General features: G+C 31.3%; 1 protein-coding gene across 2 annotated transcripts; it reads right to left on the minus strand.

The window, feature by feature from the left end:
- Nucleotides 1–7,576: 7,576 nt before the first annotated feature.
- LOC106715384 (syntaxin-12) lies at nt 7,577–12,863 on the minus strand. 2 transcript variants are annotated; one of them, XM_045682207.1, is made up of 7 exons: nt 12,787–12,863; nt 12,541–12,645; nt 11,370–11,597; nt 10,185–10,350; nt 9,067–9,195; nt 8,309–8,447; nt 7,577–7,911 (listed from the first exon to the last, which is right to left on the minus strand). In XM_045682207.1, exons 3-7 carry the CDS (start codon nt 11,588–11,590, stop codon nt 7,736–7,738), a joined length of 831 nt encoding a protein of 276 aa, XP_045538163.1. In that variant the 5' UTR covers nt 11,591–11,597; nt 12,541–12,645; nt 12,787–12,863; the 3' UTR covers nt 7,577–7,735. The 2 variants fall into 2 exon arrangements, with proteins under 2 accessions (XP_045538163.1, XP_045538164.1); XM_045682208.1 differs by lacking the exon at nt 12,541–12,645.
- Nucleotides 12,864–13,929: the final 1,066 nt, after the last annotated feature.

Genomic DNA, 13,929 nt, shown 5'->3' on the forward strand with positions numbered 1-13,929 from the left:
CATTTTTGCAACAAATAATGATATTTAATTGTGATTTTTGATACAAAATTAAAATGATTTAATTTTAATAATGCCAGTAACATTTTAATAGTACCTTATTTCAGAAATCATTACTGATTTTGAACTAATTTAAATTTAATTTCGTCACATTGTAAAATATTGATTATTGTATTATGTACAGTCGCGCACGTTTTGAAATAAAAATTTTAAATTCTTTTTTCTTTTTTATTTATCATATTAATTACTCGCCATAAATTATTTAATTTACTTTAAATAAAAAATAATAAACTTGTATTAAGTTAAAATATTTACATTAAAAAAATACGTAAACAGTTTCAATTATTTAATTTATTTTAATATTTTAAAAACACCTACATTATAAAGTTGCCCGCAAAGTTATTTCATATCAATTTACTATTGACTTTATCTATATAAATATAACATTATGTCATTACATTATGTTTACGAGAGAAAAATAATTCGACAATAATCATTATAGTGTTAAGTGAAAGTCAAAATTTTTCACGTTACCATTTTTGGTTGAGTTAGGTTTAAAATTAGTAAACAGAAATTATTAATATTGTTTAGTTTTCATTTTCTAACTGAATGTACTTCTGTGTATTTGACAACAAAAGTTATTTTATATTGAACATTAATTTTTCACCATTTTGCCAATTAAATATTTTAAAATTTGAAGTGATATGAAAAAAAAAATCAAATGTTAATTTTAGTAAATTATGTCAACTAATAATAGTTCGAACTTTTAGATAGAGATTAGTTTTTTATAAAATGACTTTTGTAGTTGACTGTACTATTAAAAGCAATAACTAAAATAAATGAATTTTTAAGTAATGCTTTAACTTATTTAAAATAAATTAAGATAAATTGTCACACTCAAGTCGATAATCGGGTCAATAAGGGTATGTTCCGATATGCACTGCGACCACTGTACAGTGTGACGTCAATTCAGCATACTGTGAAGACCGTTCCTTTATAGCCAGTTATATTGGTTACGATTTAAAACGGAACGCAATCCCGTATATTCAAGTTTTCTAGTACATTAAAAAAAACTGTTTTGGAGTACTGTCAAATTAAAAATATTTTAATTAATATTAATTGTAAATTGAATTTTCAACACAGTCTAATAAGGTTAATTTTTGCAATTCTTCCATTGTTTTATTTATTAATCCAAACTAATTACAGAACTTCAAAATTTTCTGATTAAAATGTAGCTTTGTTTATACGACGTTAGGCACTCGAGTGGTTTTGACTGATCACGTGATCGAACGTGTGATGCTCACAGTAGAATATGGCGGCGATTTATGACGTCATATATATCCCTAGGGTACTGCGGCAGTATACTGGCAGTCCATAACGGAACGAATTTTTCTACAGTGATAGCATTGTGCAGTGCATATCGGAACATACCCTATGTGAGGCTCTTAACGTAGGCAATCGAGTAGTTGTGCAAATCTGAGTCGACTTAAAAGTTTAGGGTGCAGATTTAAACTGTTGAGCTAAAACTCAGCATCTGCGATCTGATATCATTTATTAGAAAGAGTCAAAACAACCACTCACTTTTTATACTGCTCGGTGACTCACAGCTCAAAACCCAAATTAGGTACTGAACTCGGTGAGCTGAATTGAGAGCCGGATTACTGATCTGCTTCACACAAGCAAACCGTGAACTGATCTGCAGGTCATCTATTTGAGTTACACATTTCCGACTCTTGAGTATGGCAGTTATATTTAAAAATAGATTTACAAGTCAGTTTGTGACAGTTTCTGATTTAATATAGTCGAATAATTGTTACCGAAGTTATTCGAGGAAAGAAAATTATTTGCAAATAAAGACTGACTTCCTCATACAAGTTAATTAAGTTGTTACCTCTAATATAGAATTTAGTTTTATAGATCATTTAATATAGTACGTCAAACTTAACTGGCTCGATACAGAGTGGAACTAAAGATGTCCTGTTAAATGTCATTTTTTTATATCTAAGTCATTTTTCCATGTTTTTTGTGTAAGTAATCAAGATCACAGCTTCACTTACTGAGCTAGATAAGTTTGTAGGACTATCTTCGTAGACATATTTCTTCAAATCTTGTAAAGTTTAGAATTACTTACAGTGCGTTTTCATTATAACCTATGTTAGGGACCGTTCATTAAACACGTGAGGCTCAAAAGGGAGCGGCGGGATTCCGAAAAAAAATCACAAAAAATCACGAAAAAACACGATTAGTCAGGAGGCAAAATTAAGATAAGTATTTGTTATCTGACGTATGACGTTTTACTGAATGAAGTTTTTTTTTTCTCTTCAAAAGTATTCAACAAAAATCTCCATTTTTTTTTTAAATAAACTATAATTTTCTTTCCTCTAATAATTAAAAATTACTATTTGCTAAATTCATGTTATAGGTCTGAAAACAGTAGTGCATTATAACATGCTTTCATTTTCATAATTTTTTTAATTCGTAAAAAAAAAAATATAAAAATTGCGCGCCAAATTGAATTGTCATCTGTACCATGCTGAAATAACAGGGATTTAGTAAAATTACTTTTTAAGTTTTTTTTTCATATTGTATATATTTTTTGTGTAATATAATTTAGTTCAGAAAGATCTCCGGATGTTAAAAATAATGTTCCTTTTAATATCTTTCTGTTAAATTGTAAATTTACTTTAGTTTGTATGTATTTAAATGTTCGCGCGCAAAATACGCGCGTTAGTTTTTTTTAGTTCATTTCTGTTATATGCGCAATAAATGATTTTTTTAAAACAAAAAGTTTTTTTTCTTACCCAATTTTAATCTTTGACGTGAGTTGCTACCGAATAAATGTAACAACAACTTATTTTATCTTTTTTTTTCGTTAAGAAAAAAAAAGGATAATTTAATATTTTTAAATAATAATGACTTTTAAGGTTATTTTACAACATAAGCTTATTTATATCATGTTTTCAAAAAGTTTTTTTTTAAGGATAAAATTAAATAAAAAAACAATTTCAAACAAAATGCACTCAAAAGTCACATAAAAAAACAATTTCAAAAAAATGCACTAATAAGAAACAAAATAATGTCATGAAAACTCTCTAAACTCTAGTAGTTAGTAATAGGGGCTCAGTTTTCCGCAACTCCACGACAAGCGCGTATTTTGCGTGTCTCTAAACTCTAAAGAAAGTTCTCTTCTTTCTTGTAACATGTCTATATTGTATAATTATTGTTATTTCGCAGTCGGTGTCGGCCGAAGTAAATAGATAAAATTTTATATTTGAGATGTATTAGACATACTTACGTTTATGTCCCTACTTAGGCCGAAACCGACTCCAAAATAACAATAATTATACAATATAGACATGTTACAAGAAAGAAGAGAACTTTCTTTAGAGTTTAGAGACACGCAAAATACGCGCTGCAAAATGCGCTGCTGCTTGTAATCTGCATTTAATACTCTAGCCACCAAACATATTTATTTGGATAAGGATTCATATCGTATATAATATAATAGCGCCGTAAGCTTACGACGCTGTTTTTCGTGTGCATTTTAATCGAAGTTTGTTCATAATAACATGGTTTTTGTGAGACATCCATAGATGATAGATATATGCCACCGAAGACTTTTATTTAGCAAATTTAAGGATCTATAATTACTCCATACATCATTTTTATGTAAGTCATATAGTTTGACCTACGTTAGCCCAGAAAGCAAAATTGTGCTTTTCGTGTAGCATTTTTCGTTTCCGCGTAATTTTATTCTTACGATATCTCCTAAACTATTAGACAGAATGATATAGTTTCAATTGCAAATATAATCTACATTAAATTCTCTTGATAATGAACATGTTTATTTACATAAGGGTTAATACTGAACTTGAATAATAGCGTCGGAAATAGGGCATGAATTTAATTAATGTTTCGTAAAGAAAAAAATGGTTATTGTGAGAAAACTATAAAATATAGATATATGCTATCGCGGACTTTTAATTAGCACATTTAAACAGCTACAATTCGCCATACATCATTTTTATGTAGGTCCTATAGTTTAGCCTCCGTAAGCGCTGAAAGCAAAAATGTCCCTAATTTTCGCAACAAGTTTTGAAGCTATATTCAAAATCTACTAGTCTTCTAGTTATTTAAAAAAAAAAAAACAAAAAAATGGGACCCACCTGCAAGCACTTCCTATCGATTAAAATATTTTTCATCAAAATCGGACCACCAGGGGCGGAGATTCGCGGTAACACACATAAAAAAAAAAATACAGTCGAATTGATAACCTCCTTCTTTTTGAAGTCGGCTAAAAATAAAACAATAACATCAATGTTTATAAGTTTTAATTAAACAATAAAATTAAGAGTACATTTGTCTGGAATGTTTATATGACAGATGACAAAAAGCAAATTAAAGACAAGTTTACATCAAAGTAAATACTATAAATGAATAAATAGTCTATCTTTAAATAGTGTATTTTTCGATCGACTAAAAAAAAAAACAAATTTGTAAATACATATTTATATCTAATATTTACATTTATTAAATTTTAAAAGGTATCAATTTAAATCAAAACTAGTTTTATATAAAAAATATAAGCATTTTATATTTTTGTAAAAAAAAGTAAATTGACAACTAAAATGGCGACCGTATTGTATTATTTAAAGTGTGCGATATTGTTCTCATGTAAGTGACTTTTGTTTGTCTTTTCGAGAATAAAAACCCTAAAACTTCAAACCTAAAACCTAAAAAGCTAGACCTAACAGTTTGCTAGTTATAATTAAGTACTAACGAGTTAATAACTTTAGTGTAAAATGAGGTTATTTTGATCGCTGTGGATAAATTAACATACATTTAATACAGTAATAAAAAAAATATATTATTTATGTAGGTATAAAATCTCTATTTTTTAAGTATTATTAATTAAACAAAAAAGACTTCAGACTAAAAAAAAAAATCGATATAAAGCTACACACGTTTTAACTTAAGATGCGTAGCTAGCTTTATATACATTACGAAACAATAATAATAAAAAAAATCATGCATTCAGGCATAATTAAATTTGTATGTACAATATATAAAAAAAAACTGCAAGCATTCTTTATTCCTTAAATATAATCTATCTTTATATTATATAATTGTTTTCTTTTAAGTATATTTTTGTTCTCTAAATATATTAAAATTACATAATAGCGTTATATTTTCAGTATATTCCAATTGAAAGCTGATAAAATACTTTATTATTATAATTAAATCTATAAAATTTAATTTCCACTTTCATACAAACACATACACAAATGTATGTTATATAAATATTAAGAAAGTAAAAAACTTTAGAGTAACATAATTATAGTTTAAAGAAAAAAAAATCGAATAAAATTACGCCAATTAATTAAATTGTAACATAACCGTAATTGCATTGCAAGACTTTATCTTCCGCTACGATTTTCTCATATAAAATTGAATTGTAGAGGACGAGTTTTTTTTTTAATTTAAAGATTTATTATTGTTTTTGAAAATTGGATGTTTCGTTTTTAAATTATTAAATCACAAGGTAAAGCGAATAAATATCAAGGGCTACTATCCTAAAGGAGCGTCGATGACTCAGGGGTTAAGCACATGACTTGCTATCTGCAGGTCCTGGATTCGAATCCCGCCATGTACCAATGTGTTTTTCAGTTTACATATGTACATTTATCCGACGTTCTTATGGTGAAGGAAAACATCGTGATGCTGCACATATCTGAGAAGAAATTCAATGATATGTGTGAAGTCAACTCGCACTTGGCTGTGGTTGACTATGTCCTAGTCTCCCCTAACTAAGGGTAGGCTCCGAGCCCCTCAGTGGGGACTTATAGTGAGCTGATGATGATGACTATCCTAGAAACATTTTACGTTCTAAAGAGGTAAGCAGACATTACAAAATTCTATAGTCCATTTAATACCCATCCCGGAAAAGAAAAAAAATCACTAATAAAAACTCTTTTCATAAGATATATCGATTATTATTTTTCTCTAATTTTAAAGAAAATACTTATTTTTTTAATAATAACGTAAGTAGAATATGTACATAATTTGTCGCATTAAAACCGTTACATATAAATATATTGACTATAAATTCGAAGCTAAATAGGCAAGAAAAATATAAAATAAATACAGTATTAAATATATTAAAGCTTTAATAAATCGATAGCTCCTATAAATAAAGGTCAATGTACAAATTGACAACTTTTCAGAAGAGACCCTCAAAGTTTCAACCGTTTAGGAAAATAGTCCGCATAGGCCCTTTTAATTCAGCAAAAAAATAACATTTACATCTGTAAATGTATTTGTTTAGTGTATGTTATTAACTAAACTAAGAGGTATCTTTTAACATAGAAAAAAAAAACTAAATTTGTTACTTTGGCCCTTATACAATAGGACCCCATCGATATTGACAAGTCAGGTGACTTTATAGAGAAAAATCACTGTAAAACTTTCAAGATTTATTATGCAATTTCAAACTACATTATTTATATTAAATAATAATAAAGCCTTTATTATTGAAGATTTGCTTTATAAAGGTTTTTTTTTTTTAATTAAAAAAATAAATTTAAACCGGTGACTGTTATCCTTAATAAGGTTAAATATAGTATTTTAAATATATAAATAAATAAGTAAACAATCTGACAGTTAATATAACCAGAGGGGCGCCACATTCGTATTTCATATTAAAATACTTTCTACAGGGTGTTCCATAAGTGTCAACCCGGAATTGTGTAATAGAGCAAACAATTTCGAAAAAGGGAAAAAAAATGTGGTCTACATTTTTCTAAAAAAAATAAAATATTACTGTAATTTAAAAAATAAATGACTTTTTTGGTAACTATTATGATTTGCTGTATCACCTAATTCAGGTTTGACATCGACTTATGGAACATCCTATATGTATCAAAATTTGCAACATATATTTAGTAAAATATCATTATTTTTTTTTATTATTTCAATTTTTTTTTCGCGGCTATTAATAGTATTACTTATTAATTAATAATAATCAATCATGATAATGTTACAATCTAAGAATTTTTTAATAAAAAAAATCCATACATTATCCGCTATATGACGAGATTTTTTATATTCCTAATGAGACTATAATAAAAATTATACGAGTGTTACATTACCTTAGAATTCTCTCTTCTCTGTCTTCGTCTCTGTTTTGTCAGAGATAATGAAAGGAGAGCCACAAGTAGTTTATAACTTTAAGACACATAGAACCAGAATATCTAGACCGATGAGATGCTGCTGTGACAGTTAATTCTGTCTGAAAAAATGTCAAACCTGTATTGGTATAAAAAATTACACAAAAGAAAAAAAAACTTGAGAGGTGTGTTGGGACACCCGGATGGAACGAAGTTCCTTTCGATTAATTAGTGAAGGAACCAATGTTTATTCTATGAATAAAAAACTTAAGTCTTCACAAGAAGTACATTTTATTTCTATGAATTTTCGTTATATATTGTCACGTCGTTGCCATGGTGAAGTAGCGCTCATTCGTCGTTAACATACTTACTATAGCAAAAAGTGTCGTGACAACTTTTCGTAAGAATTTTTTCCGTCTAGCCCCCTTTCACAACGCGCGATAAGGAACTTCGTTCCAAAAACATGACAACAAAAGACCATTATGATACTATTTTCATATTAACAAGGGGGCGTTAGTGTGCTGTCATAATATAGTTTGACTTATGCCCACCGTCAGACATTTATTGTAGGTCTATCTGAATGCTTTTATGATCCAGACGATGAGCAATATTCCGATGATGAGTCCGATTGTGATGAAGATGAACATCTTCCTGCGATACCGGCGCTGGTACTCCGCGGCCTTCGCCAGCTCGTCCACTCCAGCCTCCACACTGGCGCCAGCCGCCTCTATGTGACTCTCTACTGTATCTATAATGAACAAGGTAATTTATAAACTAATCTTAGTAAAAAAAAAAAAATCCCCTTATCTATGGTTTGCGATTTAAACATTTAAAAATTTAAACTAAATAAACTGTAATTTCATTATGTAACACTTTTTTATTATATATCTAGTTAGTGAAAAAAAAAAATTAATTAGTAGCCCCTATGTTCTAGACTATGCTCTACATCTATGCCAAATTTCATTAAGATCCGTTGAGCCGTTCCGGAGATACCTTCAAACAAACATCCATCCATCCATTTAAACATTCGCATTTATAATATTAGCATGAATTATGATATACTCAAAAACAAAAAAAAAAAAAGATTTAGACCGTCCATTTATACATATTAGTGTACATAATCCATTTGTCAATGTATGACTTACCGACAGTCTGCGCCTGCGCACTGACCATCTCTGCCAGGTCCTGCATGATCTGGTTCACGTCGAGCACATCCGCCTCGATCTTGCTCAGCTGCGCTTCTCTCTCCAGGAGCATACTCGTCTCAAACTGAACTAAACGCGCCTACACCAAACTATACTATATAACACACATTTCCACTACACAGTTACCTACAAATACTGTCTGAGAATGACAGCCCATTGGTGATTTTTTTTTATATAACATGGTGGCAAACGAGCAAGCGGACACATGAATTCGCCGAAGTGGCGAAGCGACCGCTGCCCATAGACAGTCGCAATTGCAGATGCGTTCCCTACCCTCAATCGACGAAGGAGGAGACGCACAAAAAGAGAATATTTAACCTTCCTATGCATCCCATCAAATCCACCTCCCCTTCCCATCCTTTCCTTATAAGAAAAGGGTGGGAAGGGAAAGAGGACTAAAATGAGTCCTCCGGCACCACACTCATCGGACTGTACTTGGAATTACTTCCACTTGACCGCCAGTCTTCTTTGTGGTCGTGGTATTTCACTGAGCGAGGCCAATTTGTGCAACAGATGTTGTTGTTGCTGGCGTCTACCACTGTTAAATTTGTTTGCACATAGAAATAACAGTACAGTGAAAGTCACAGCTAATTAATTGTCAGTTATTTACAACTAACTGTAAAATGTATTAACAACTTCAAATATTTCAAAAATTATAATCTGGTAAAAATTCCTTTTTACATCAATATTAAAATTACCTGTGCCTGCTGATTGGCCAGTAGCGCGGCTTCCTCATCATCAGCTACAGCCTGCTGCTCCAGCAGACGGGGGTCATTTCTCACGCGAGGCTTCGACGGCATGTACGCCGCCATCTTCTCTGACACTTGCTGCACAATCACAATCACTTAACAACTTTTTTTTATATCAAAGTGGCACAAGCAAGGTACCATAAATCACTGTAATGGTGAATCAACTGCTGTCCATAGACATCCACAAGTTTAGATGCGTTGCCAATCTTTAATCGACTGAGATGCACAAAATGAGAATCCCCTTACTTTACATCCCCTCCTCCATCAAATACCCTTCCCATCCTTCCCTTGTAAGAAAACAGTGGGAAGGGAAAGATGAATAAAAATAGGCCTCCGGTATGCCCACTCATTAGACTGTACACGGAATTACTACCACTTGCCACCTGTCCTGTGTGATCTCCGTATTGTACTGGGCGAGACTGCACATACATGCAACTAATTGTTGCTTACATTTACCACTGTTAAAAACTACTTTGAAGACATTAAAATAGTCCATGTTTTAGGCGAAACAATTAAATTTCTTATGTATCATCAAAAACGTGAGCTTAACTTTGATAAATAAAATAAATAAGTTATATATAATGTTACCTTAAAATGAATAATTGATGACACAGGCATTTGTAAATAGGAACTGTTTACTTCTAAATTATCTAACAACTACTTTCAATGTCAACAATTATACCAACTCATTGTGGGTAGTTTAAATTTTTGTTTCAATCAAATTTGACACTTGTGTTAATACAATATTAATAGTAAATAATGCCATCTAGCGGACACTTAAAGAACTTCAATTTACAACAGTTCTTTCAATCTTTTTTATGCTATACTAGTTGTCGCTCGCGACTCCATTCGCGCGGAATAAAAAAACATAAGTAGCCTGTGTTCTTACAGACTATGATCCACATTTATGCCAAATTTCATTGAGTTCCGTTGAGGCATTCTGGAGACACCTTCAAATATGCATCCATCCATCCAAATATTCTTATTATAATAGCATTTAATATTTAATAAATCAAACAGAACACTTTCATTCATTCATTTTTCGACATAATCTAGATAAAACTCACCTTCTGCACAGTTGAGTACTTTTCCAATGCATCTCTGAATGCCTGAGTGAGTCTCTCCACTTGCAACTTCTGTGGCTTATCCCCCCTTCGCACAATAACACCTAGCCGCTGTATATCTCTAGCTGTTGCTGATACTGATCCATTTACATTCTGCTGTACATCATGACTGGAATTATATCATACAAAATTTAATGTATTCATGTAACCAGGCATCGGGATAAAGCCGGACATAGGTAGGCTTTTTGATTGCTAGTCTGGCCAAAATAAATGGTTTTCCGGCTTTTGTTAGGCTTTTTATATAGAGAGTGTACCTATTAATACTGAGACAACATCCTAAATAATATAGGGTGTTCGACCTTTCTAACCAAATGTCCGGCCAAACAGTCTATCCGGCTAGTAGGTATGGCGACCTGGCTCTGGCTGGCTATTAATTCACCAATTGGTGGAAAGTGTTTATAAATATGTGATAAAATATATCTATTCTGTTAAAGGGTAAGTCCCTTCCGAGGTACAATGGTATGTGTTTATGAGCTGAAGACTTCGATAGCTATATTTATATTCAAATTAAAGAACTTTTTTTATAAGATTGTTTTTTGTTGATTGAAGAAAAATGAATAAACATCAAGAAGAAAAAAGAAAGAAAAATAAATGTACAGAAAAGGTTGCGCGGTGCACACTGGCCACTCAACCCTGGGGCCAGTGTTGCTATAACAGTATGGACATACACTCATATGTATGTAAAACTATACACTCCCACCAATTCAGGCTTAAGTTATATCAGTCATACTATGTTTTTAATAATATTATAAATGCGAAAGTTTGGATGGATGAATGTTTGTTAGACGGTATCTTCAGAATGGCTTAATGGATCTCAGTGAAATTTGGTATAAAAGTATAACATAATCTGGAAGAATAAGGCTACCAATTAAATCTTTTTTTTTTATTCCGCGTGGATGGAGGAGCGGGCGACTGCTAGTATGATATAAAAGCGAAAGTTTTGATGAAGGGATTTACATTTATTATAACTCCTAAAGGCTTAACAGATCTCAATGAAATTTGCCACAGATGTAGATTAGAATCTGGAGTAACGCATAGGCTAATTATTAATCTTTATAAATTCCGTGGGGATGTAGTCGGGGGCAAATACTAGTAAGATATACAAAAATACTTTCATAGTATACTCACATTTTATCTCTTAACTGGACACTATCATTAGGACCACCAATTTGTTTCATCATCTTCTCCAATGATCTAAGACCACTATTAATAGCATTAATATTATCAGCTATACCCTCACTCAAGTTATACAGTTCTGTCGGGCTGAAATCTGCAAAGCCCACTGTGGGAGGTGCCGCAGTTGACCCATAGTCCCGACTTGAACCACTGATAGGTTCCCGTTCAGACATTTTTGTACTGTAACAAAAATAAAAGTTTAAAGAATCACTAAATTAAATTTACAAGTGTTGAATACATTAGTAGAATTTTGGATGTAGAAATACAATTAGTCATTAAATACCTAAGTTAAATACAATCAAATTAATTGACTATTAGTAATCATTATTTGGAAACTGTGTATGAAATAGCATACAAAAATTTATGAGTCACAATCATCTTTACTGTGAGAGAATGAATAGAACCTGGATAATAATAATAAAAAAATAATAAAACTTTTTTGCAGACACATGGTCCATACAAAATCAACTTAGAAATTAAATAAATAATATTACAACATATCAACGCTGGAAAGCGTAAACACTGTAACCCCGAAAGTATGAACTTTACAGGAGAGCCAAAAAATGATAACTCGTGAGCTGATACGCCTACAAGCATGCGGTATTTAGCAATGTTGTGTAGTTTGTGCTAACCTATAATAAAATCATTATCGTTTGATAATGGTTGAAATTATTAACGTGTGAAAAACATATTCGCGATTTCAAGGGTTACAGCGTTTATGCTTTCCAGCATCGATATGTAGATGTGTCCACAAGGCTAATACGGGACAGTCCAAGTCCATAATGGAGGGTCCAATATTTTTCGCAAATGTAAAGCTTTCTAACCCTAGATTATTGATTATAGTGGTATCTCACTTATCCAGGTTCAACTGTATTTAGGTATGTAATGATTGTATATTTAAATTTTCTTAGAAGTACTTGAGATCTTGGTACTTATGAAAAACAGTACCTTTAAATTTTTTGTTTAATTTTGGCGATAAAAATATTTTCCTTGGCTTTTAACATTCTTGAATAAAAACAAAGGAAGACAAAAGCTTAGTTTAGTATAAAAATTTTCACGTATTGTATTTTTAAGAGGCTTATAAGTGAATAATAAAACATATTGGCTTGAAAAGAAAAAGTACCTTTTGTAAGTGATGCAATGCAATACTAGACCTCGTTCAAAATATGGAGCACAATAATTTCGTCCGTGCCGTAAATAAACCTACTGTGATGTAGCCAATGAATCACTATAAATTACAAATATTTTTACAGCCAGCTCCTCAAAAGTTACAAGTTCGACATACACCGTAAAAAAATTAAGTATTTCAAGAATGTGATGAAGAAGTGTAGGTATCGATAAACGAAACCGGAATGTTGAATAATATTACCTTTAAATACGCAGTGATAATAATTTGATCAACGAATAAATGATAAAATTTGCTTTTGTAATTCTGTCAATGTCTTGTCAAGCAAGTGTCAAGTAAGTGTCAAAATCAAACACTTGTTTTCCTTTTTTTTATTTCCAAAGGCTGAAGCAGCAACGATTATAAGTTTTCTTTACTTAACATATTTTTTCCGTCTCTTCGTCTATGAATTTATTTAAAAAGTAAATAAAATAAAACGTGTAAAACTTTTTTTTCAATTCAATAGCTATACGTAGTTTTTTTGTAAAACCACTCGGTAGCCTTATTTGAAATAAGCAGTATGTCGAATCTAAAGTAAGGAAACCACTATCCCCAAGGATGAGTGTAATACGTGTAATAATCGTTTGAAAGTTTCTTTGTAGTACATATTCCGGGTCCTTTGAAGCGTCACGTGTCTTATTGTGTCGTTTACTACGTGCCGTTTGCTATGGCAGTAAAATGCCAACATAAATATAATATGAGTTAAAGGAACCATTCAAAATAGACACTAGTCTTGCTACAGAATTTAGTCGTAACACTTCACTACTACACTACTACTACTAACTACTTCACGTCAAACAGTTTCTCTTAGTATGAGACATCAAATTTCAACGAATGTGGTTTAAATAAACAGTCTAGTATAAAAACAACTTTATTCAGAATGCAGTAGAAATGTGGATTTCAATTCCTTTATAACCGTATCCTACGTTACGATTTACACCGTAACTAGAAAATGTAGACTAAGACGAATTGGAAGATGTCCAATAAACAGGATCAAACGAAAAACAGTCTTTGGTGTAGATTGTAGGTCATAGATAGATAGTTGTCGCTCAGCAATTTCAACTTTTTTCTTTTTAAATCTACTTTGTTACTAACCATTACAATAAGAATGTCTATCTTTATTTCATTTATTGAGGCAGGTCCTTAAACCTACAATTAGGAAAAGGTAAGACAAAGGCTACTCTGAGAAAATAATGATTCACTGAAGTTAATGTAAAAGATTTTAAATGAAATTGAACTTTTTATTCCGGACGTATTTATAGCAGTCGCTGTGACATCAAGAAGCGTTGTTTGAATAAGCACAAGAGTGACAGGCGCTATGTCATTAACGCAACGAGTAATAAAAGT

The sequence above is a fragment of the Papilio machaon genome, chromosome 18 (genome assembly GCF_912999745.1).
Source record: "Papilio machaon chromosome 18, ilPapMach1.1, whole genome shotgun sequence".
Classification (NCBI taxonomy): Eukaryota; Metazoa; Arthropoda; class Insecta; order Lepidoptera; family Papilionidae; genus Papilio; species Papilio machaon.

Excerpts from the sequence above, each read along its gene's own strand:
- LOC106715384 (XM_045682208.1), bottom strand. The coding sequence starts at position 11,590 with ATGTCTGAACGGGAACCTATCAGTGGTTCAAGTCGGGACTATGGGTCA. Across the intron at positions 10,351-11,369 it reads GTCCAGTTAAGAGATAAAAT|TCATGATGTACAGCAGAATG; the intron begins GTGAGTATACTA and ends ATATAATTCCAG. Across the intron at positions 7,912-8,308 it reads TGCGCAGGCGCAGACTGTCG|ATACAGTAGAGAGTCACATA; the intron begins GTAAGTCATACA and ends TGTTCATTATAG.